This window comes from Pagrus major, chromosome 16, assembly GCF_040436345.1.
Source record: "Pagrus major chromosome 16, Pma_NU_1.0".
NCBI classification, from domain to species: domain Eukaryota; kingdom Metazoa; phylum Chordata; class Actinopteri; order Spariformes; family Sparidae; genus Pagrus; species Pagrus major.
Window position 1 is genome coordinate 20,269,076 of NC_133230.1, and position 22,625 is coordinate 20,291,700.

A 22,625-nucleotide genomic window follows, 5' to 3' on the forward strand; every position below is an offset into this window, starting at 1 on the left:
AATGATTTTGAACCTGTTCTATTAGGGTAAAAAAGTTACATAATGTTGCTTTAAAAGACGTATGACAAACATAGCTAGCATGCTAAGATGTTAGCTAAATAGGCCGTGGAAATTTTCATTGAGAAATAATGTGTATATTACGCTATAATATCTTAATCAGAGGGAGTTCTCTAACACATCGGAGATCACGTAGGTTTCCATAGGAAGGAATACATTTCGGGTTGCACACAGGGCAATGTGGAAATGAGGCATCAGAGGGCTGTGAGGAGCCCTTTACCACTGCAACAGCGTGCTTTAAACAAGCAATGTGCCCTGATCACAAAGGCTTGCTGTTGTTGTGTAATTTGGCCAGATGTTGCAGTAATAAAGTCATAAAGTAATTGGGGGAAATAGCTGGCAGTTCAGCCCTCTTTCACTCCTTTCCTTTTATTTGCCCTTCTGCGCTCTTCAGCTTATCTCCAAACCAAACAGGATTTAAACAGCGCTTGGAGCCCGGGCCCTTCCACTGAACCACGTTCTGTTTACGGTTCAGGCAGAAATCAGGCCTGTGATGAGGTTGTTTACTGAACAGGCAGATACACCCCGCGGCCAAAAGACTGGGAGCACTCACACTACACACATTTTCTTCCTCTCATTAGCATTAGTTGTGTCCTTTTGAACTCACCAAACCCCATGCACTTTGCCTCGATCCACAAGCAGTGGCCAATCAATGCCACCCCACTGCAATCAACTTAATGTGCTATACATTAGATAGTGACTTCATCAAGCTATCAGCTATAGTGGATTTAATTAGCACAAGGAATCAGAGAGAAGTACTGTAAATCAGCAATAAATGCATTCAGTTGCAAGGCTGTTTCTTACTTGATGAGGCGCTTTCTTGCATTTTTCCTGATCTGTCCCTCTCTGGCATCGCTGGGTGGTTTTGGGGCGAGAACAGGACTAACACAGGTTTGGACGTGGCTGTGGCCATGACTGTGACTGGGCCGAACATGAAAGCTGGGTGGAGGGCAGTTGGATGAGTCTGTGGGAGCCTGGGAGTGTGGAGCAGTTGTCTGGTCTGGAAACTGAGCCTAAGAAACAAGAAAGGAAACTGTTAATTAGGGTCAATGTAACTCAGACAACAAACTTCACCTTTATCAACTAAGTTTGCCATGATGACTTCTGTTGTAGTGTTAACACACAATTTTGACCCAAGAACAAGTGTACTTGCTGAACCCATGTGATATTTGCTGTCTACAACAGCAATTGAGCTAAAAGCAGGTATTCAAACAGGTGTCAGAATAGATAATGCACAGAAATTATTTGATTTAAATGTATATTACTTTCATCACTACAATCTCCCAAAGCCTTATCAATGGTACAAAAATATGTTTAATTTTGAACAAAAATGAAACACATTTAGGTTGGTTTGTGTTACTTTGGTGAATCCGCACTAACACTTTAAAACGCTAAAGTCACAGAACAACACAAACTAATTAACCAATCGAAGCAGGGGTGAACCAGCAACTTCTGTGCTCTGCAAGGTAAAATGACGGTTCTTGTCAAAAGAGTTTGGTGGCTTTAAAGAGAGCATAGATGGCTATAATGGCTTCAATATTCTAAATATAAGGTATTTTTTTAAGGTGGCTTAAATATGTGTTGCTGCTGCCCTTGGCCACAGCAGTATATTGCTTAGTTTCTGTGACAGGGCTACAGCTGCTTCTCCAAACTGGGGGTGTGCTGACTGTCATCTACTGAAGGTAATACCTATGGATGAGTACCTCAAACTACTTATCAACTGCAGTATTTAGGACAAAATAAAATCAAACCCAATTCCAAAAGAGGAATAAGGAGGCGCAATCACATTTGGAATGGGTCAGTCATGGGAAAAATATGTGATCTCTGATCATTAAGGTGAAGTGCTTGACATGACTTATTGCAGATATATTAATGAAATGCCATCCAGTATCAAAACAAGCTCAACATTTTTTTGCAGTTGGCTGCAGCGAGGAGCAAATTCTTCACATTATTTATTTGTTTGTACAAGATCTCTTCAAAGGCTGTGGAAGAGGGAAAATACTGTTTTAGTTCTGACATAATATTTTAGAGCCACATTTCACTCTGTCCTTGCAGAGCAGGGGAATGCTTTGCATACATTCCTATCACAGCTCATGCCAATGCTATTTTCTCCGCGGCTTTATACGGCTATCTAACAAGCTAATGGTTTTCCAGCGTCACAGTGCAGCCGTTCAAAGTGCCGGCAGTGTGACAAGGGAGTATCTGATGTAATTTGTGTGCTGATAAATGAGAAGCTGAGTTTCCAGGTTGCGAGGCCTATGGCCGCAATTCAGTTTGAGCGAGACCAGGAAGGGCACCTTTCTTTGGCTGCCAGGTGGCCCGGGGCCAAGCCTGTGGAGGAGCCGTGCAGTCTGCACCCAGTAACTGGAACGTGGAGCGGGGCGCCGGAACAGCCCCCTGTCTCTTTCTCTCTCACAAGAGTACACACTCAAACACATGAGTACATGAGCACTCACACCAAATGAAGCAATTTCTTTTGTGTCTTCTGTTAAAGGGCAAATCCACTAATTTTCCACATTTAACTGTGTTTAAAGGTCTTGGGGATATCTCTTCAACACAATACATACATTGGCATGACGCCAAAACTCTTAATTCTTCAAATTCTGTTGATTTTTTTTTTTACATATTGCACCTTTAATGTGTAAAATTGGTGGAGTTACCCTTACCTAATCCAACATAATCAATTATATGAAGTGCTGTAGTGTCAGAAAGACCAAATCCCAGGAGTATTCAGGTCAAGTTACTGACTAATTCCTGGACCAATCAAGTTGCATGTGCTGCAGAGAAACATTTAGACAACTATCTCTGGAGTCAAAACATGTGTAATAGTAAAACATAATGTGGCTGCAAGGTGGAAGACCTCAGTTTCAATACAGATTTCTCAGTCAGACTGGCAGAGAGACCCATGTGGGAGGAACAGTGGGGAGGGATGGCCAGGATTTTAGGGAGGGATGTGATTTGATGGTGAGACAACCATATCCAGAGTCAGCCTTCCTATGACTTCAGTTTGGGAGGTCCGAACAACCAGATGACTCTGTTGTGAAGTCCACATGGAGTTCTCAATGCCATAAACAGTTTCAGATTATACAAGATTTTTCTTCCTCTATATGTTTAGTGTACAACCGGACATGTCAGCAAACAAACAAATAAAAAAGAAGAAAGTCGGTCATCTGTGTTCAGGCTACGAGACGATATGGGAAGAGGGATGGAACAGAGGAATGGCAGGGGATTGCTTTCATAAAGTGCCTTGCGTAAAGTGGCCAGACCAAGCCAAGAGAAATATCCCCTCAATTGCATTAATTAAGGCTCAACCAAGATGCTGAAAAAACAATGATGTGGGAGCAACTGCATTACTCAGGTCAGATCGGACCGATCATTCCACCCTGTTAGCTGTCCCATGGCACTTGCATGTCTCCACTTCTCTTCATCCATAAATGGATTCCACAAAATCCTCCGGAAAATGAAGAAATACACTCTTCCTGTTAGGATCCTCTTTCAAAGCAACTGCACATGAAGACGGAAGGCCTTTCCTTTTTTGTCTAAACATTAAAATTATGCAGAGCGATATGACCAAGACCTCTTTACCTTTCTAATCTCCTTCTAAAAACAGCCAAACCACATCTGTCACGGCCAGTCAGGCACAACTAAAAGGTTTTTTGTCGCTACATTACTACCGCTGAGAAAAAATCATATCCCAAAAAATTTATTTGTGTTGCAATGGGAACACAAACAGAGCTCAAATCTGATATGAACTGTACTGTAATGGTCAGACTTCAAATTCATAATCGACTCTGTACCGGGGCCCTTTTAGTGCCCTCACGGGCAGCATTCCTTGATTACTCACCTTCCAATATAAACCTAGCAGAGCCACTCAGCCAAACAATGTAATCTTGGGGTGAGAAGTCATGTTAGGCTCTCCAGGAATGAGCTTCTGTTCAGGAAGACGTTCCCACCAAACACCATTTTGTGAAGCGGTTTGGACAGAAATTCTCCGAATATCTTTGTAAATGCTAACATGAAAGCTTTCCCCTTGATGTGGGTGTATTTTTGACTATTTTGGACAGCACTGTGCTTAGGTAAGGGAATATTCAGTACAGACACAAATATGAGGGTTTTTCTGAGTTATAGCTCAATAGTTCTCATACACGTTGTCAGTTTTCAGCCGTGTGGTGTTTATATAAAGTGAGACATCAAATGAAAACTAAAGGAGCTGAACAACACTTTTCTCTTAACTCTTTTGCTAAGTCCTAATTTCACAAAGTCTGATCCTTTCGAAAGAACCATTATTCAAATGGAATCAAAAACAAATCCAGTTACATTTTTCCAGCCCAAGTGTCTGAAAGTAACTACCCAGGGATTGTGCAAAATCTCTTCTATACCTGGTATCTGCAATGGCTCTGGTCCAGCAGCTGTTGAGACTGGAGTCTCTGCTGTTGTAGTTTCTGGATAGCAAACTGAAGCTGGTAGCTTCCTTGAGTGGGCTGGTAGTGCTGCTGGGGGTTCACCCCCGTCACCAAGCTGTTGGCACTCTGGCACATCTGCCCGTCCCAGAGACCCTTCTCATTCTTCAGTGGCCTGTGGCTTGGAGAGCAGAAATGAAGAGAAGTCAGTGAAAAGGTGAAAAAATGAATATTGACAGAAACACACCTACTTGCTCTTCTGAACCACACAAGCTGTGCTGCTTTGCAGTTAATACAATCTGTGTACACGTGTTTTATTTGCACTCTAAGCAAAACTGTGTATCTATGAAGGTTTCAGCTCATCTTGGAAAACCCCCCTCTAAAGAAAAAGACTATTCTTTAAATTTTTCTGCCACTCAATTAAAAAACAATAAAAATCAAAGGATGTAGCTTTATGATGTGCAGAAGCATGGGTTTATGGGAGTTGTTGTCTTCACTGTTAATCACTACTGTCAATGAAAATCTATCTGACTTGGCATATCATATGATATGTAACGAATTCAAAGATTTTTGGGAAATGCTCATTTGCTGAGAGTCACATAAGAGGACCAATACCTCTTTAAAGTCTCTCCGTTCAATATGAAGCTACAACCACTGAGCATAAAGACAAGAACCGAGGGAAACAGCTAGCCTGGCTCCGGAGCTTTGCTTGTTTTCAGTATTTATGCTAAGCTAAGATAACTGGAAGCTAGCTGTACGTTGTTGTTGAGATCTTTTCATCTTATTCTTGACAAGAAAGCCAGAAAACCTAATTCACAAAATGTTAACCTATTCCTTTAAAGTTGTGTGAAGCTGAAGAGATGTGAGAATTCTACTACAGCCCTAAAGCATATTTTTAAAATGATTGCATATTAAAGTCTTACCTTCTAATATTGTGATTGGGTAAGTGAGTAAAATTAGATTTGTCCTGTCTTTTCCTGTCTCAATAGCTAATAATGACCTTGAATACTACAAGATGGTGCAAGCTTCCGTGGCTTAATAGTGTGCCATAATATGATAGTATTCCCTACCATCTTTTCCTTGTCAGTAATTTTACCACCCAACCAAGGCGGAGATGTGGCAGTATCTAATGAACTCCCGCCACCACTGACAAAAAGTAAAAAAGACAAGACAGCTCACATCGTCCCAGTGTGGGCCCACAGAAGCCTCAATCCAAAGTGTGCGAATCAGAATCAAAGTAGAGGGCAAGCCTGTGGCAAACGCAGGCTGAACTAAAAACCTTTCCTCTTTGCCTCAGTGCTCCCCGAACTTCACGTTCCATTCACATCACAAAGCCACAACCTGGAAAGCAACCTTTTGACGAGCTCCACGAGTTTGTAACTGGATTATCTGTCATTAGAACTAAGCCTGTTTCAGCCCCCCTTTTTTTTCTTTTTGGCCTCTGCTAAAGCAATGAGGTGACCAGCTTCCCCCTTCAGACACGCTCAAATTGAGTCTATGTGGAGTCTGGTGGTGTGCTGCTGTATATGTACCACTTCAGCCAAAAATAATGCCATAAAGAGCACTACTGGGAGCTGCAAGGAAAAAAAAAGAGAGATACAAGTACAGCTGAAGAAATGGGATCCCTGGGGGTCATAATGACAAAAAAGTTCTTGGAAATTCCTCCCATTACATGCAAAAACATTTGTCCATTGGTCTAGAGTAAAAGAAAACACTGGAGACTTAAAATCACAATCGCTGCTTTATTTTTAGAACCAAACCATGATATGATCTAAAATTAGAGTTCAATTAATCTCGAACAACAATACACTCTGTGGGATAATGATCTTGCGTCGCTCAAGTGAAAAAAAAAATTCCTGTCCTGGGTGGCCAAACAAAGACACAAGGGATCTTAAACTCATGTGAAAATGCAATCCACCCATGTATTTCTCAGTTCACATAATGGCACATATATTGCAAAAACAACTGGTGTGACCACGGGCCAATACAATTTTTTTAGCTCCTGGAAACAAAGGCTTGTCTGTAAACCTCGCAAGGCCAGAGATTCTACAACGCCAGGAGACAAAACAAGAACTCGTTCATTGTTTACAGCAGTCATTTCCTTTAGCTTGGCTGCCGTTTGCACACTGGACCACAGGGACTTCCAATGCTACCATTTTATTAGCATATGGTCTAAAATGGACTATTTCTCCGGACAAGAGCATGTGCTTTCCGTGAGCACAGTGTCGCAGTGGGACCCCAAGGAGAAGTGTTTTCAGACAGGGCTTGTCAACACAACACCACGCAAAAAATTACTACGGATCACCATGAATTTAAAAACAGCAGGAGCTCTTCGTCCAACACAGTGACCAATGAATAGAGGAAAAGAATTGAAAGAGAAGAACAGCTTTACATCTGAGTTTCTCATCACTCGTGCAACACATGTGTGGGGCTCCAACTATCTGGGACTTCCCTTCCTGCCGGACTTCTGCTCACTGGTGTCAGCTTACTCCCTGCTGCGCTCGCCATCCTTTAATATGCTGATATGACTTACTGTAGAAGTGCACAGCAGCGCGAGTTGAGCACATGTGCGGCATCAATCTAACTCAGCGTGAATGTGGGAAAATGGATGATCCGAGATGACATCATGCCACAGTATCTCAAAGCCCTGCCTGGTCCGTGTAAACATCAGCCGTCTCGAGAGCACGAGGGTATTTCCAGCTATTACTCAGTTGTTTGTTTATCTTGTTTTATTGCATCGACATGACACTCAATAGAACTGACCTCAAAACATAAAAGAGAAATGACTAGTATCTCGGGATTTGTTGTGGGAGCAGTCTAGACAGGGAGGCTGTTGAACAATATTGGATCCTGAAACTACAAAAGGTGTGTTTGAAGAAACAGGTTTACTGAGTTTTCTGGTTAACTTTGCCGAGTTACATTTTATATGTATATATATGTATATACATTGAAATAATGTCTTCATGTAGACCACATTTCGAGGAATCAACGTTGAAACTCCGGTTGGCGCTCACTGAGTTAAGTCTTTACTAGAAAAAACATGTATTGAGTTCAGAAGATCACTAGTTTTAAACAAGCTGAATGACTTCCCATAAACAAACTTATCAATGGCCGGTGCAACTCAGTCCTGATCCAATGGCAATTTGAGTGTCACACATTTGACACACTAATGCAGCACACTGTTGGACACATGCTGTTGTAAAGGTGTGTGTATCCACTGAATAACCTAAATTCATTCACTGGAATTTCACTCGGCCTTACCTTAAGGGTTCTCCTTCCTTTTACCACATCTGGCTTCAATCAATGTGAATAAAAACTTCTCTTCCTTTAAATTCAAAGGAAGAGAGACATCAAACCAATTTTGCGGTGACTTTGTCCCCCCATCAAAGAAGTTTTACATTTTCACCAGAGTTTTTTTCTGATTAGCTGGACTGCTGGCTCAGCCAATGGGCTGCCATAAAACCCTTTGGAATGGTATGTCCTTACAAATTCGACCAAGTCAAACATCAATCTACCAAAGTATTGAACGGAGCTAAAAATACCCTGCACAAACAGGGTCGTGGTATTCCTCAGGTCTAGCTGTGCTGGAGTGAACACAACACTGCGGAGATAATAGTTTCCGGTCATTTGTAAGTACAGAGAGAAGAAAATGGGGAGGTAATTTAACACAGCTCAAGACAAATTAATGAGTCACATGACTAATACAAGACAGACTTGGCGCTCCATCACAGACTCAAACCACAACTGTAGGAGCAAAGCAAAGCATTCAAAACTAAGATGAATCAGTCAAACATAAGATGCTACTTTGTACAAATTACCATATTATTACAATGATAAGAACAACTTATAGAAATAACCTAACACAAAAAAACCGTTGTAGTCTCAACGTCTGAATGTCTGTTGACCGAGTGTTTCATGTCTGTGTGTCACATCTCGTCACAAGTACACTGAATGGAAATCATCACAAACGTGATGACAACCATCCCATAGTTAACCGTGGGTGTATGGAGACATGCTGCGGAGTGAGGCAGCAGCTCTCAGAGTGCTGATGCAGCATACCTGGTAGATCCTGGCAGCGGCACTTCAAAGCGTCGTGCTGCTCTTTGAAACCCATCATAGTTCACCCCTGTGGTTGCTTAAAGAGCCAGTGTGCTTAACAGTTTCAGTATGTTTGGCACAAACCATCAGCCTGAGTGTAGAGGGCAGAGAGGAGGGGGACTCAGGAAATTCTGTGTTATAAGAAACAGGGCAGAGGTGAAATCAAGGAAATGTATCCTAATATCTTATTAAAGACATTTCACTGCAATAAGAGGTAAACACCAAACCAAACGGATGAGCACTGGGGTATAAGAGAGCTTTTTGTACTGCAAGCCAGTGGCAAATGGGAAGATAAAGGGAAATATCCCTTCTTTTTTGAATTATTAACCTGAAATGAGAAAAGATGAAATGTGGAGCTGTACTTAAATGTATTTTCTGATAAATGAAGAGCCAATATATGTATATATATATATATGGAAAATTAGAAATATCTTAAAGGGAATGATGAAATTCAGAGAAGGAATGTGTGATCCATCAAGCCACAAAACTCAAAGGTGACTTCTGTCTCCTCTGTATCCGTACAATTATAAATTCTATTTAATCTCTCTACTTGGTTTGTGGAAATAAAAAACTTTTTTAAAAAGTGAAAAAAGCCAGACATTCCTGGAATTCCCTGACAGCTCGATACACAAGAAAGGGCCGGACTGGAAAAACAGAGTCCACGATCAAGGCCAAGCTGTCTGAGACACTGTCACTCACATCTCAAGACAAAAATAAAAGGGGAGTGATCATAGATGCTTAACCCATCAATGAATTACACCCTCAATAGCTGATTTATTATCCTGGCCCAGTATTGTAGAGCATGACCGTGTGATCATACTCTGTCCTTCTGTTTCCTTCTTTCTCAGAGCAATGTGAGGAAGGGGGGGTTTCAATGGTTCCAGAGGCGAGAGCCTGGAGCAGACAGACTACGTGGGTGTTGACATTGCCCCCTCACCACCACCTCCATCCCTCCAACGCAATGCTTTAAGCTGCCAGCATGCTTCACACACTCCCAGCACCGAGCGGCCAATTCCACTGCAAGTTACCTCCACAAAGAAAGCACAATTAGAAAGGGAACAAAATGCCCATTTCCAGACGCATATTGAACAAGTCGGGCCAGAGGAGTGTTGGCACTCCGCAATCCTTTTCCAAAGACTAACAATCTTCAATCTAAAAGGTCGTCAGAGACCATTAAAAAAGCCTTTAGATTCTATTGAGTGTGACCAAATAGGCAACCGCAATCTACAGTAAAGACTTGCGTAAAGCTGATTACACAGAAAATCCAAAGTGAATAACACTTTATACGTGCACATCAATACATCAATCACAAAGATGAAAAAGAAAAAAAACAGCTTCATCAAAGTTTAACATTCAACTTCAGTATGTTTAGGCTCTTTAGGCTTTATGACAGATGAAACAATGGCTGTGAATACTAACTATAATGTCTCTGTCCGTGCACTGTACGTCAGGACAGCATCTCAAACTCAAGGCTCTCAGAGGAGAGATATGCTGTTTACCCTGGCAGTGAACCCCATTGAGACAGTAATGCACTATTCCTTCTCTACTGCCTTAGGGGAGGGCGAATAAATAGTTCCCGTGTGCACAATGGTGAAATTTGACCAAAAGGAGAACTGGAGCACTTAAAAGTGGGCAGAAGTGTGGAGGTATTGGGAAAAAATAATAATCCTAAACTTAATCCCAAATCCAGTTGACAGCAACTTTAGGCATCCCTTTCTTGAAGTTAACAATGATACAAACGATTTTTTTAAAAATGTATCATAGGTTTACATTCTGTTTAATGTGCTGCAATTGAGCAGCTAATAAGCTTCCTAGCCTGCACACTGATGTTAGCAGTGCATTTGTCCTCGATGAATTATTGCTTGGTGGCTTGTTCAACAGGTCAGCTCAGGTACAAGATCAAACCTTTGTTCCTTTCATTGTTGTTTAAGTTAGATAGGATGAAGAAAAGAACAGACTGTCCTTTAGCAGGACTTTTCAGACTCAACTCCCTCAAATTCAAGGACCCGACACAGCGTAGTTTGAGACAGAGATCAAAGTAGTTACTGTCACAACGCTGAGAATTGTATGATAAAAACGAGCAGGCTTTACATAAGTTTGCAGACAACAATTACAAAGAAACTGCAGGAGACACATGCATGCCTATTTATTAATGTTAAGTAACAGAAAATATCAAAAAAACTTCAATTTGTATTCATGAAAAAGATTGGGTAAATGCAGTAAATAACAGTAGCAGCAGCATCACCAGTTCAACGGCTTTCGGACCGGTTTCTCTGTCCCGTTTTCATAATAAGATAATATGAGGCTGGGATTTTGAGCCACTGAAAACTGAGTGAGGAGCCCGCCATGAGAGAATGAACGTAACTGATAGCAGAAACACTGAAACTTTTTGAGGAACAAACTTTATATAAAGAAGATCTGTCACATCATGTCCGATACCCGACCTGATTAGTAATCAATTCTGCATTCATTGGTGCATTCCTAATCGTACTGCAGAAAAGATATTCATTTATGTATTACGGGTTTGTTACAATCAGACTAAAATATTCCCTACATATTCCACAGTACATGTCTTTGGACTTACCTGGTGCTGCTACATCGATCTGTTCCAGAGTGAACAGCCTTCACTGGCCCTTGGGGTATAGGTGCAGTATGTCGTACTTTAGGGTTCAGTGTGAAGCTCTCTTTGCCCAGCATCCTGTTGGCCAGGATCATGTTGCTCAGCTGTGGGCAGAGGACAGGTGATTTGATTCACATTCAAACATTAAGTCTCAACATCTCTCTACTAGTCATCCCAATGTCTAAAGCAAATGTTCGATGAATACGCACTTGTGTTCCTCCCTGCATTCTATTGTATATGGGGGGCTATGTGAAATGTACACACAGTACATGGCAGAGCTAGTCTCCACTCAGCACTAAATCCAGGTGGTCCTCTCCCCAACTTCTCCATCTATAGCAGAATCAGCTGTCATGACTCGACAGCTCGAATCTGTTTACAACCACATCAGGACTACTGAAGAAAACTGCACCTCTGTGCCGCCCTGGGAATTCTGCTCAGTGAAATCTAATGGGAGAATCAATTATACTGCTGTGGCGTTTTATTTACTTTACTTCCTCCTGTGCACTAAATGTCCAATGGGAAAATTGTAATGCTGCCAAGCCTTGTACAGCATGAAAAATGTGTCAGCATGGTGTTATACAGCTACAGCTCCAAGTCACTTATTAAGGTATACTGGTTGTATTCATACAGACTGTTTGATATAAACTGAGGAAATGAAAACACACATGTGGGTGCCAAGTTGCTGGGCTTTTTCGAAGAAATGTCATAAATCATATATCAAGTCAGGAGATCTATATTAGATTTATATGTATAAAATATCTACCACAATGACAAGTTCTTTACCACATGGGCACAGTTACCATCCTCCAGTATATGCAAGCGGTCATGTTTGTTGTCATGTAGGATTCACCATCATATCTATGAATTACAGTGTACAAGTATCTTCGCTTTATTGCGGCTGTGCCTGGCTTTACTCAATTTCAAGTTTCTGTTTTGTATATGTGGCCAAGCATGAGGGTGAGTAATTACTTAAACCTTAGAGGTCATCTAGTGCAACAGGGTGTTGTTCGTGTTTACAAAGTTCTCCATTTAGTTCAGCAAGTGATTTAATGACTTCAAATCTGAGCCCTAGAAAAACACAAAATGTACTCTGAGCCTTTAAGTGCTGAACACTGGACTATTTTACTGCGCAAAATAAACTGCTGCCAAGCCCAGGATTAACTATTCATGGGGTATACAGCAAACACCTCTTAAGATAGACGGAATAATGTACAGTCAAAAGGAAGCTGTAAAATCTGCAGTCTGTGTGGTCTGGTGCCATCACACACAAAAAAAACTTTGACAGTACAAATCCAATGAGGTAGAGGAGGAGGAGGAAGGGGAGGAGTAGGGAGGAAAGGTAAAGGGGCTCCCCATGCAGAATGACAAACCTTTGGGGAATATAGGAGAAGGTGGTGATGGAGCCAACGGAGCTGGCGCTCCCCTGCTCAGTGCCAATTTGCTACATTCCTCTATTTATAAGCATCAATTACCACAAAAAAGTGGCTGCTTGTTAAGTATCAACAGAAATCACTCCCCCATGGTGCATCTGATAATGAGACCTCACACAGAGCCGAAGCTTGATGCGGCTCACCACTGTTTAGGCCAGCCAGCTTCAAACCCCAGTTCCAGACCCACCCCCACACCAACCCTCAGCCCACAGACTGCAGGCGAGCCGAGGGCTTGAAGGAGGAAGGTGCACGGTGCGAGGCAGCAGACCCTCCGGCTCCAACAGGTCTGCTGAACGAATGAGCAGCGAGATGCCGCCAATCAGCGTGGGGTCAGAGCCAGGTTTACACATCAACAAAGAGAAATATCAGAGACCTCACAGCGAGAGACTACTGCACAGGGGCCAGATTCTTCTTCCTGACATGAAACATTTGCACAGATCAGTTTACAGTTGCTTAATAACTAAAGCCTCTTCTTCGAGCACAGTGAAACTTCCTGCTCCAGGTGGGAGCAGCTGTCGGCCCAGTGGGCTGCAGAGGTGAAAATCATACTATGAACTCACGTGTTGCGTCAGCAGGTTGATTTGACTTGAGGTGGCATAGTGGCGAGCAACCTGCTTGTCGGCCAGCTTTGGCAGTGCTGCAATGAAGGCCTGCTGGTTCGACTGGACCTGGGCAGACAGGGAGTTTAACTCTTGGAATGTCCCTGATGAGTTTGACTTCAGCTTACTGGAGCTGCTCCTCTTGATCACTGACATACAGAATAACAAAAGATAAACGTTAGAACATGGAGTTAAATTTGATAAAAAACATCATAGGGCTGAACTGAATGCTCTGAGGCTTCTACCGGTGAAATGATTGACATCCACATCACTATAGCGCTCAACAGTGAGGTTCCAGAAGTGAAAATCCAATTCATATTCTGAGTTGAGGGTTGTCATTATGTCGTAACCATTCAAGAAAGACTCACCACAAGCTATGAGATTGCGAAATGATGGTATTTGCCTCTGTAGAAGCAACAAATCTGTGTGATATCAACCTCGTTTTAAGTACTATGCTACCCACAATCCTAAAGTGAATGACATCTCTGACTCGTGGAACGAAAAGTCATGCTGCCCAGCGGGATACTGCATAGACAATCGGATCATTTACTTTACGCTAAAAACAGAGAAGCCATGATTTACCTTTCTGACATGCTGCCTCTTTTAGAGATGAGGAAAAGTCAGGTCATATACTAGTGGTTATGAGTTGGAAGTCATTTTTTGAATTTGAAAAGAATAATTTGTAATGGTTTATGGGATGAGTATTCAGTCTTGAAATGATTTTGAACACAGTCCTGTACCTTTGTCCATTTTTTCCGTTTTTGATATTTTTCCATCTGGTAGTTGGTTGTCTTGGTTCCGGGCAAAAAATTTTCTGAAACGTCAGTGGAGTGAATGATGGGAAATTCACTTCAGGAACCGGATCCGTTCAAAAAAGTGGGCAGTCACTGTTGAGCTCTATTCAAATGCTTCTGAGTTTTTTGTCTTTTTTTTTTTTTTTTTAAGAGAAAGAAGATGTTGCATCAGCTGCACTGAAAACGATGCTAAAGACCGATTGAGCAAGAAATGGAGCTCCTTTAATAAGTCTCAAAACAAGGTGTGTAAACACAATCTGACCACACAAAACAGTATCTATGAGCGGAAAAACATCCTCACGAGGGAGCATTTCTGCTCCGCTTGCACAAATACGGTCCCGTGAGCATGGAGTTGTGACAAGCACAAGCAGGACCCCTTCATATGGTCCCAGGAGGGAGGGGGATACCATGGCTGATATCTCCCATCCTGTCCTTGGGTAAATCTTACTGAAGCTTTGAAGCCTCAAAAATGCTATTTGTGACAGCTCTACAACAGCATGTACATAAAATAATGAGTTTACCTTGCTCTGCAGAGGTGGGTCTAGAGACCGTCTGGCTATAGATGTGCATGGCACATGGGATGGAAGAGGCTGCTCCAGAGCTGGACGATGATGAGGTAAAGGGCTTAATCCTCCTGAGCTTCTGGGTTGGTTGCCCAGTACAGAGTGTGTTAGAGCCAGTGGAAACAGCTGTCCACATTGCTCTCGGGGGCTGCGTGACCACAACTGCAGAGGTGTACGCAGGAGGGTCGGAAAGAGGCTCGGAATGGCAGAAGTGAGACTTTGCCAAGGACTGTGCATAGGACGGTGGCTGAGGAGGTGGCGGCGGTGGCGGGCAATGGAGAGGCGGGGAAGTCGGGGCAGGAGAGCAGTGCTGCGGATGAATGTGTGTGCAGTCTAAAGTGGCAGGGAAGCCAGAGTAGTGCTGGGAGGCCTGGACCTCTGGCTGGGTTTTACCAGTTCTGACCGCTGCCTGTTGGTCTTCAGACAAAGTCTGGACAGAAGGCTGGCTGTCAGCAGCCTTGATGTCTGGGTCACTGCTGACTTTATGTGCCTCCAGAAGCGGCAGTTTCCTCTCATACTGGACAACATGACAGCCGTGGACGGCGTCCACCTGCAGCTGCACATTCCCGTTCACATTCCTGAAAGACAGAACAAGACAACAACACAATCGTAATAACAACAAGCACAACAATTTGTATGTATAATCAACAATTACAAAGCAGAGCAATAGTTATAAATTTTAACGTCAACTGAAGCCAGGAGGAAAGTTTAGTGTGGTTAAGCAGCTTGTCCAGATGTTGACGCGAGACACAGTGATGGTCCAAAGGGAGAGGATAAATGGCAAATAATAACAGCAATTGAAGTCTTGCAGCAACAACCATCTCCCTAATCTGGCTACCTAACGAATGGAAAATCATAGATTAGCTTAGCTGGGGGCCAAATCTCAAGACGATATTGCGCAACAGTCAAGCTGCGGTTAAAACTTGAACGCCCATACTGATTCAAATGACATAAATGCACATTGTATTACAATAACAAGAATTTGGTTCGATAAACAGGCACAGTTTATCTATAAGTGCCTTTCCCCTCCTGCCCCCAAATCGATGCCACAATGCCACATCAACATTGGGCATGCGCTGGAAAAGATGACTGTGCAACATCCTCTCAGCTGTTCCTCTCACCTATCCAATCGAAAGACCAAACAAACGCCACGTTACAATCCAACCGTTTCCACAAACTGATGGAGAGATTTATTCCCCAATCCCGACCACAATGGAAATGCTTACCTTTCATGGAAAAGTCTGTTTGCCAACTTGTAGTTCATTGATGTCTTGGACTCCAGATATCCACTGAGAGAAAAAGATAATAAGCAAATTACAATAATCATAAAGGCAGGAGCCCCGATGAGGCCCGACATTATTATTTGCGGCGTATGTGTTAAAATGAGGCTTCTGTGATATAGCTACTCTGGAAGCAGCCGCTATTAAATGCACCAATCATTTCCCAGACTGCTCAATAATATGCTTTCAAAAATGCCACAAAATCCCTGCAGCAGAAAGGGCCATGGAACTAATCAGGCAACAAATCCTCATATAGGAATATGAATTGTAAGCAAGGAGACGGATTTCCTCTCTAATAGGGGCTTCAATGCCATTTCAACATAAAGTCACTGTGGGATATAAGCCTTTCTTGGAACATAATACATAGAGTTCAACAAATGCCAACTCTGTAGCTACACCTCGGTCTGTGGGTTCAATTAGTGACAGTCAAGAGGAGTTGTATGGTTTGGTTTTGTATTAGTAACGAGTAACATTACAGACAAACACCCCGTAGGGATCGCAATTGATTTGTCTGCTCCTTCTTGGCCCAGCTTACCCATAAAGCTCCAATGTTTCTGCAGTGGGAAAAATCCTAATGAAGCCTCCTCGTCTCTCATACTCCTCCTTTATCCTCCTCAGCACTTTGATCTGTGTTAGTGAAAGAAAACAAAAGACGAGTTAATGTACTTACGGCTTCCTATAACGTCTTGATTCAACAAAATTGCACACGTCGTGTAGCGAGCTGCCATTGTTGGGCCCTCACCTCCTCAGTAGTCAAGCTCAGAGTGCTGTCTCCTTGGCCTTGTTTAGCTCCTTGTTTGTCTTTGGATCCCTCTGTTTCTGAGTTACTGGCTGATGTGGGCCTCTGTCGCTACAGGGGGAGAACAGTAGAAACAATATTACTTTTACGTCATTCATCTTTCCGTAGATACTTACTAATGCTAAAAAATAATTGAGTTCTTTTCATTTTATTATCAATTTAAAGCAATTACGAGGCTATCTTGATCTGGCTAGTATGCATTTGTTTTGGAATCAAGTGAAAGAAAGAGGCAACGCATTTTTAATACTATTTTTCTTAAAGTAATCTATTACTGACAAACGACCTACAGATCTGAAACATAATTCTCATTTATAAATGGAAAATATGCAAACTACACCTCGTGTAACAAAATATTCCCTCTATCATCTTCTCCCTGTCACATTAATGGAGCATTTTTGTTATGCACTGGCATTCCTGGCAGCCTCCCCCCTACATGCACTACCCGGCTGTGATTGACAACTTTGGCATGCAGGTTAGAACTTGGGCCAGACAGCGGGGCACAACCCCGCAGGATCACATGCAGAATTTGTCATCTAAATAGCAGGGGGATTACATTTAATTTGTCTGACGCGGCTGGGGGGATACAAAGGCAGCCAAAAAGTGAGATGGCCTAATCCTTCAGAAAAAGACTCAACTGTTGCCCCTAATCAGAGTAAAAGGGGAGCATGGCGTCTCTGAAGGCCTCTGGAGTTCTTCAACAGCCTCTCTGACAGCCCTGATTTAGTATCAGAGAAGCTGTACCACAAAGTTTCTGAGTTTTGAGTCAAGTGGTGCACTGCAGCATTTAAAGCACTTGCTTACTGAGGCCACTTAGCTAATGTAATGAGAATTCTATTAAATATAGCATTAGGAATCGATACAGCAGTCTGCTGTCACTATGAAAAACAGTAAAGCCACATAATCAAATAAGCACAAAGGAGTGAGCAATTTCTTACCGGTAATGTAACAGGCATCAGGGAATTGCAAAAAAGGGAAAAGGCAAAAGAAGATTAATACGTCTGAGTCGGAGAAAAACTCACCAATCTGCTGCGGGCAGTGGCTGTCGTTGCAGAAAGAGGTTTCTAAGAGGCAGTGGGTGAAGACAGTGAGTTGTGGGGAAGCATCAGCATTACTGTTTAATCTTTACAAAGCCACATGCAGACAGAAAGCATGCTACACCAGCATGCAACAATGAAACATTGTTAGTGGATCACTAAACAGACCCTTTACACAATAAAAGGTGGAGCAGAAATCTGTCTGATTTAGTAATCTCCCTCCAGCAGGTCCTGCGCCAAATCTGGGTGCAGTAGTCGAGTGGAGGGAGCCAAGTGCATTAGCTGTTGTGGCATCATTAGGCAACGAGGCCTAGAGAGAGCATTAGTCACTTGATTAGAAATGATAAAACAATAAGCCACAGAGTGTAGCACTTACAAACTGATGTCACTCAAACTGTGTAATTACATTAGCAGTTGTTTTGCATTACAGTGAATTTTCCATGAGGGTAAGAGAAGAGCTCAATGGCAGTGGCAGGAATGTACTGCAAGCAACAGAGAGATGAAGACAAGAATGAATGTTTCACAAGGAAGGGTGAATGAGTGCAACACTTGGCTCTTTGCGGTCTGTGTGTGTGTGTGCGCGTGTGTGTGTGTGTGTGTGTGTGTGTGTGTGTGTGTGTGTGTGTGTGTGAGTGTGTGTGTGTGTGAGTGAGCATCCAGTACCTGTGTTTTTTGGGCTGCTTGGTGCTTGAGGCCGGGGTCCAGGGGGTCCTGACACACAAAGCCTGCAGGGACACAGAAGAACTGTAAAGGGGGTATATATCAATGACATCAGGTCTTAAATATGTTACTCACTCCCATGACCTTCATATATTGCATCAGATCTTCAATGTTAGTGCAAGACCAAAGTAAAGCGAGGGACCGTGAGGCAATAAATTACATGAACATCAACAATATCTTTAACAATATCATGTTAAATCAAAGCCATAATATCGATTTCAGGGGTTTTTGGACGGAAAAGGAAGACACATTTTAATTTATTGGCACAGCTTTGGCCCTATACAACCGCAACTCCCTGATGTGAACCACTGCACACTGCTTAAGATTCAGGATCGGGATTCAAGAGTCAAGATCAATTCAAATGGCATTTTACAACCAGGGCTGTACAGCGAAATGATGCAGCGGTAGTCCCTTTATGCTATTTATAAAAACAAAATTATATAAATTGATGATTAAACAATAAATCATATAGAATGATATATATTTGCCTGAGAAACAGGCTGGAATAGTTTGACATTTTGTGATTTACACTTATTTGCTGTCTTGCCAGGAATTAGATGAGGAGATCAATACCACTCTCGTATCTGTCTGATAAACTTAAAGCTACAGCCAGCAGCTGGTTAGCTTAGCTTAGCATAAAGACTGGAAACGGAGGGGAAACAGCTAGCCTGGCTCTGTCCAAAGGTAACAAAACCTCCCTACCAGAACCTGTAAAGCTCGCTAATTAACACATTGTTTGTTTGGTACGTATGAAAAGTGTAAAAACAAGAAGTGGATGCTTCATGAGGGATTATGTGTCGGACTATGTCTTGTCTCTGAGCCTCTATGAAGTTACAGCTCATAAAACAACATATCGTCATTTATACATTTTGGCATTTGTACACATTAAGAAAACAGAAAGACCATGTAACTGAGTGAGTGTTTTTTGTTTCTGTCAGAATGAACCAGGCTAGCAGTTTCCCCTTGTTTCTGATCTTTATGCTAAGCTAAGCTAACTAGCTGCGGGCTGTAGCTTTATACTTAACATGAAGAAGTGAGAGTGGTATCAATCTTGTCATTTAACTCCACGCAAGAAAGCAAATAAGTATATTTCTCAAAATGTTCAACAATTCCGAACTATTCCGATCTGTTCCAGTCTGTTCACCCTCCTGTTGTTTGGCAAGCGATACCGGATACCTCCTGAGTTTATCCTACACACCACACCTGAAATAATTTTTTATTTTTATGATTTAGATCATAAGGGAAGCAAATGCACATATTTTCCAAAATGTCGAACACTTCCTTTAACTTTTTAGTCATGGAAACATGTGTAGTGACACTCTGGATTTAGACAGCTCTGCATATTGACATTTTAGTGTGTCTCAGTGGTAGTTGATATGGGTGGGGAAGTTTGCAAATCACATTTCTCACTAACATGTTCCCACCCAGTCAATAAGATTTAAATCAGTGACCTTCTGTTTATTAATTCCCACACTCCCTCAAAGCTTACTAGTGGTAAAAGTGAAATGTTAAAGAAATATGTTTGTGTTGTATCTTGCAGTCACACTCAAGTTGAATTAAGTCTATTGACAGCTTGGAGCTTGAGGTTATTTGTACTACCTCATCCAAGCCGTCAGGTAGGAATCAGGCCCCTGCCATCATCATGCTCTTGCCTAAACATAGCAATTATTACAAACACGGGCAACGCGAAGCTGACAGCTACATACAGGCGGAAAATGAACGCTAATGGAATGCTGTCATTATTTACAGGTCTGGGATGAAGCCCAAGCGTTATCAGCCAACAGCGACTTAGTTTGTTTGGTACATAATAGATGTGCTATGTTTTACATGCCACTGCTCATTTTCCCCCAGATCCGCAGTAATGTCTCAGTCCAAAGATAACTGGCAATTTATGACTCCACTCTTTCATTTAATGAGCCGGAGGGGAGGGTTTCAAGCCACAGCATGGCCTAGGCCGAGACACACTCTCTCTCACACCCACACACAATATCCATTCCTTTAATATCATTAGGCTGAAACCACAGATAGACTTTGTGGTTCAGTGCCAGTTTAGATGGACGCCTGCTAATCAGCCAGCTCTATGTATCCTGTAATTGGTATTACGGATAAATAAGAGGATTAAATGAAGTTGAATAATCAAGAGATGTAAAAGTTTGGTTACACTTTTGTTACTAGATGTGTGCTTTTAGCTCTCATCTACACGAAGAAAGGCTTTCAGACCAAATGTGGTGGTGGTGGTCAGGGTATGAGATTCTCCTCGGTTTGAACTGAGATATCACAAAATATTTGACGCTGTTTTTCTGTATGAGAACTCAATGATCAAGAGGAGAGGAGACATAACGGAGACGCATCTTGTTCCCTGCTGCAAACACTCTTTGTATAAACAGTGTTTATCTCTGCCTTGGGCCAGGCATTTTTTATTTCTAATTTGCTAAAGATTGCTTCAGTTTGACATGTTGGATCCAGTTTCTCAATAGAGCTTAATGACTACAAAACAACTCAAGCCTCTGTTGACAATTTTATCCTCAAGTCATTTGCTGTTAATTAATAAAAGCTGCGGTTTACTATCTCAACACTGGAGCTCCCAGTTTGCACAAACGCAACCAGTGGAATTAAATGGAACATTAAGCATTCAACAATAGACGACTGTCTCCACCTGACAAATGTGATTAGAGGGAGACTAGTGAAGAAAATACTGCGTAACTACAGCACTTTTCTTTTTATATTAGCTTCACCAACATTAACATCTTTATACCCAATCATATAATTTTGTGATGAATCATTTATGACCTGTACCACAAGCAAATATTAGATTTAACTATTATTTATTTATTTTTCCACTTGATTATCAGAGATGCAATATGTAAGCACAGTTTTGACGTTGTGACTTGAAAGCCTTCCTCCAAGCGATCCAAAGCAAGTAGTGTAAACAGCACTAAGACTACCCCAGTGCTCTAAGCTCCCAGTCTGGACCGCTAGCTGTACCTTCAATTAAGCTAACCAGCTAAAGGCGGGTACAGTTAGCAGCAGTGAGCTATAATATGAATCAGTATCTGTTGATGTGCTGTCCCCTATTTGTTTGGAGTACAACAGGTGGTCAATTCTTACATATTGTCCCTTTATGTTTGTGTTATCCAGTTATTTGGCTTGAAGAATCTAAAAACATCTTGATAGTCAGTGTAAATTGGTTATGTATAGTACCGTATTTTACAACTTTTAATGTGCTGTATCACCCAAGGTTTTCCTCCTCTGTTAATTGCGTATGACTGATAATAGAACCTAAAATGTGGAAGTGTCTTCTTTGATGTGCTTCATTTAACCAACATGTAATTTACAGGTGTAATGGCTTTAATCATGTAGTTATGCACAGTGAATTTACACAAACTGAATGTCTATGAAGTGCAATCTCTTGTGCAAAACTTTGGAATCAAATGGGAGTTATCATTTAGTCATTGTTTCAGCACGCACTCACCCACAAGCGAAAACATGTCTGCAATCATGCTGGCCTTTATCTTCAGATCCAAGGGCGCATCACTGCAAAGAAGTTGATTTAAAAAAAGAAACAAAGAAACAAAAATGAAAATTACAACACATTCCAGGTAACAAAAACAAGGTACAGCAAAATGAATCAACTGTCATAAGTAGATAAGGATCTTCTGTTTGAGATGCCAGGGTAAAACAAATAGTTCCAGCAGGAGATCCTCCTGAAACAACAACATAAAAAATAAAATGATTAAGACAGTGTCACTCACCAGGCTAGGGAGGGAGAAAGATTCACCTCTAGCAACCAGGGTTTGAGGTTGGAGTCAATGAGCACATCAACACCATACAGCTCTACAGAGGGAAACAAAATAAATCAAAGTGTTTTCACCACAGACTGAGAAGTAGGCAGCAGACTGAAGCAGAATTTGAAACTTCTGAGATCTGCTCACTGAAAATTGAGGATGAAGGGTATCAAAGTCACAAGAGTTTTGTCATAGCCTCGTTATGTGGCATTTGGCAACGTGGCCTATGCCTTTCTGCAACTGATTACATGTATGTAATAAAGTCAATCACCAAAGCCTGCTACTGAGGGATTGGCTAAATGACATTAACTAAGTACATACACATTTCATCTGTCGTGAAGTTGCTTACGGAAGACGGCAGATCAAAAACATGGTGTGGTGGTGAATATTTTCATGCACACAGGCAATAATTTTCCCATGACAAGCAAGGTTAAGTAGTCCATATT

At 41.9% G+C, this 22,625-nt stretch overlaps 1 protein-coding gene across 1 annotated transcript in view; it reads right to left on the reverse strand.

Annotated features, from left to right (window-relative positions):
• Nucleotides 1-22,625, reverse strand: part of ttll5 (tubulin tyrosine ligase-like family, member 5) — a 47,072-nt gene that overhangs the window by 7,677 nt on the left and 16,770 nt on the right. Inside the window, exons 12-23 of the mRNA XM_073483178.1 lie at nt 22,147-22,228; nt 21,867-21,928; nt 18,338-18,399; nt 17,660-17,701; nt 16,584-16,691; nt 16,377-16,468; nt 15,788-15,850; nt 14,520-15,139; nt 13,166-13,353; nt 11,140-11,279; nt 4,437-4,638; nt 862-1,070 (exon numbers count right to left, since the gene is read on the reverse strand). Of these exons, the coding sequence (XP_073339279.1) occupies nt 862-1,070; nt 4,437-4,638; nt 11,140-11,279; nt 13,166-13,353; nt 14,520-15,139; nt 15,788-15,850; nt 16,377-16,468; nt 16,584-16,691; nt 17,660-17,701; nt 18,338-18,399; nt 21,867-21,928; nt 22,147-22,228 (1,870 nt within the window). The remainder of the gene's footprint in view (nt 1-861; nt 1,071-4,436; nt 4,639-11,139; nt 11,280-13,165; nt 13,354-14,519; nt 15,140-15,787; nt 15,851-16,376; nt 16,469-16,583; nt 16,692-17,659; nt 17,702-18,337; nt 18,400-21,866; nt 21,929-22,146; nt 22,229-22,625) is intronic.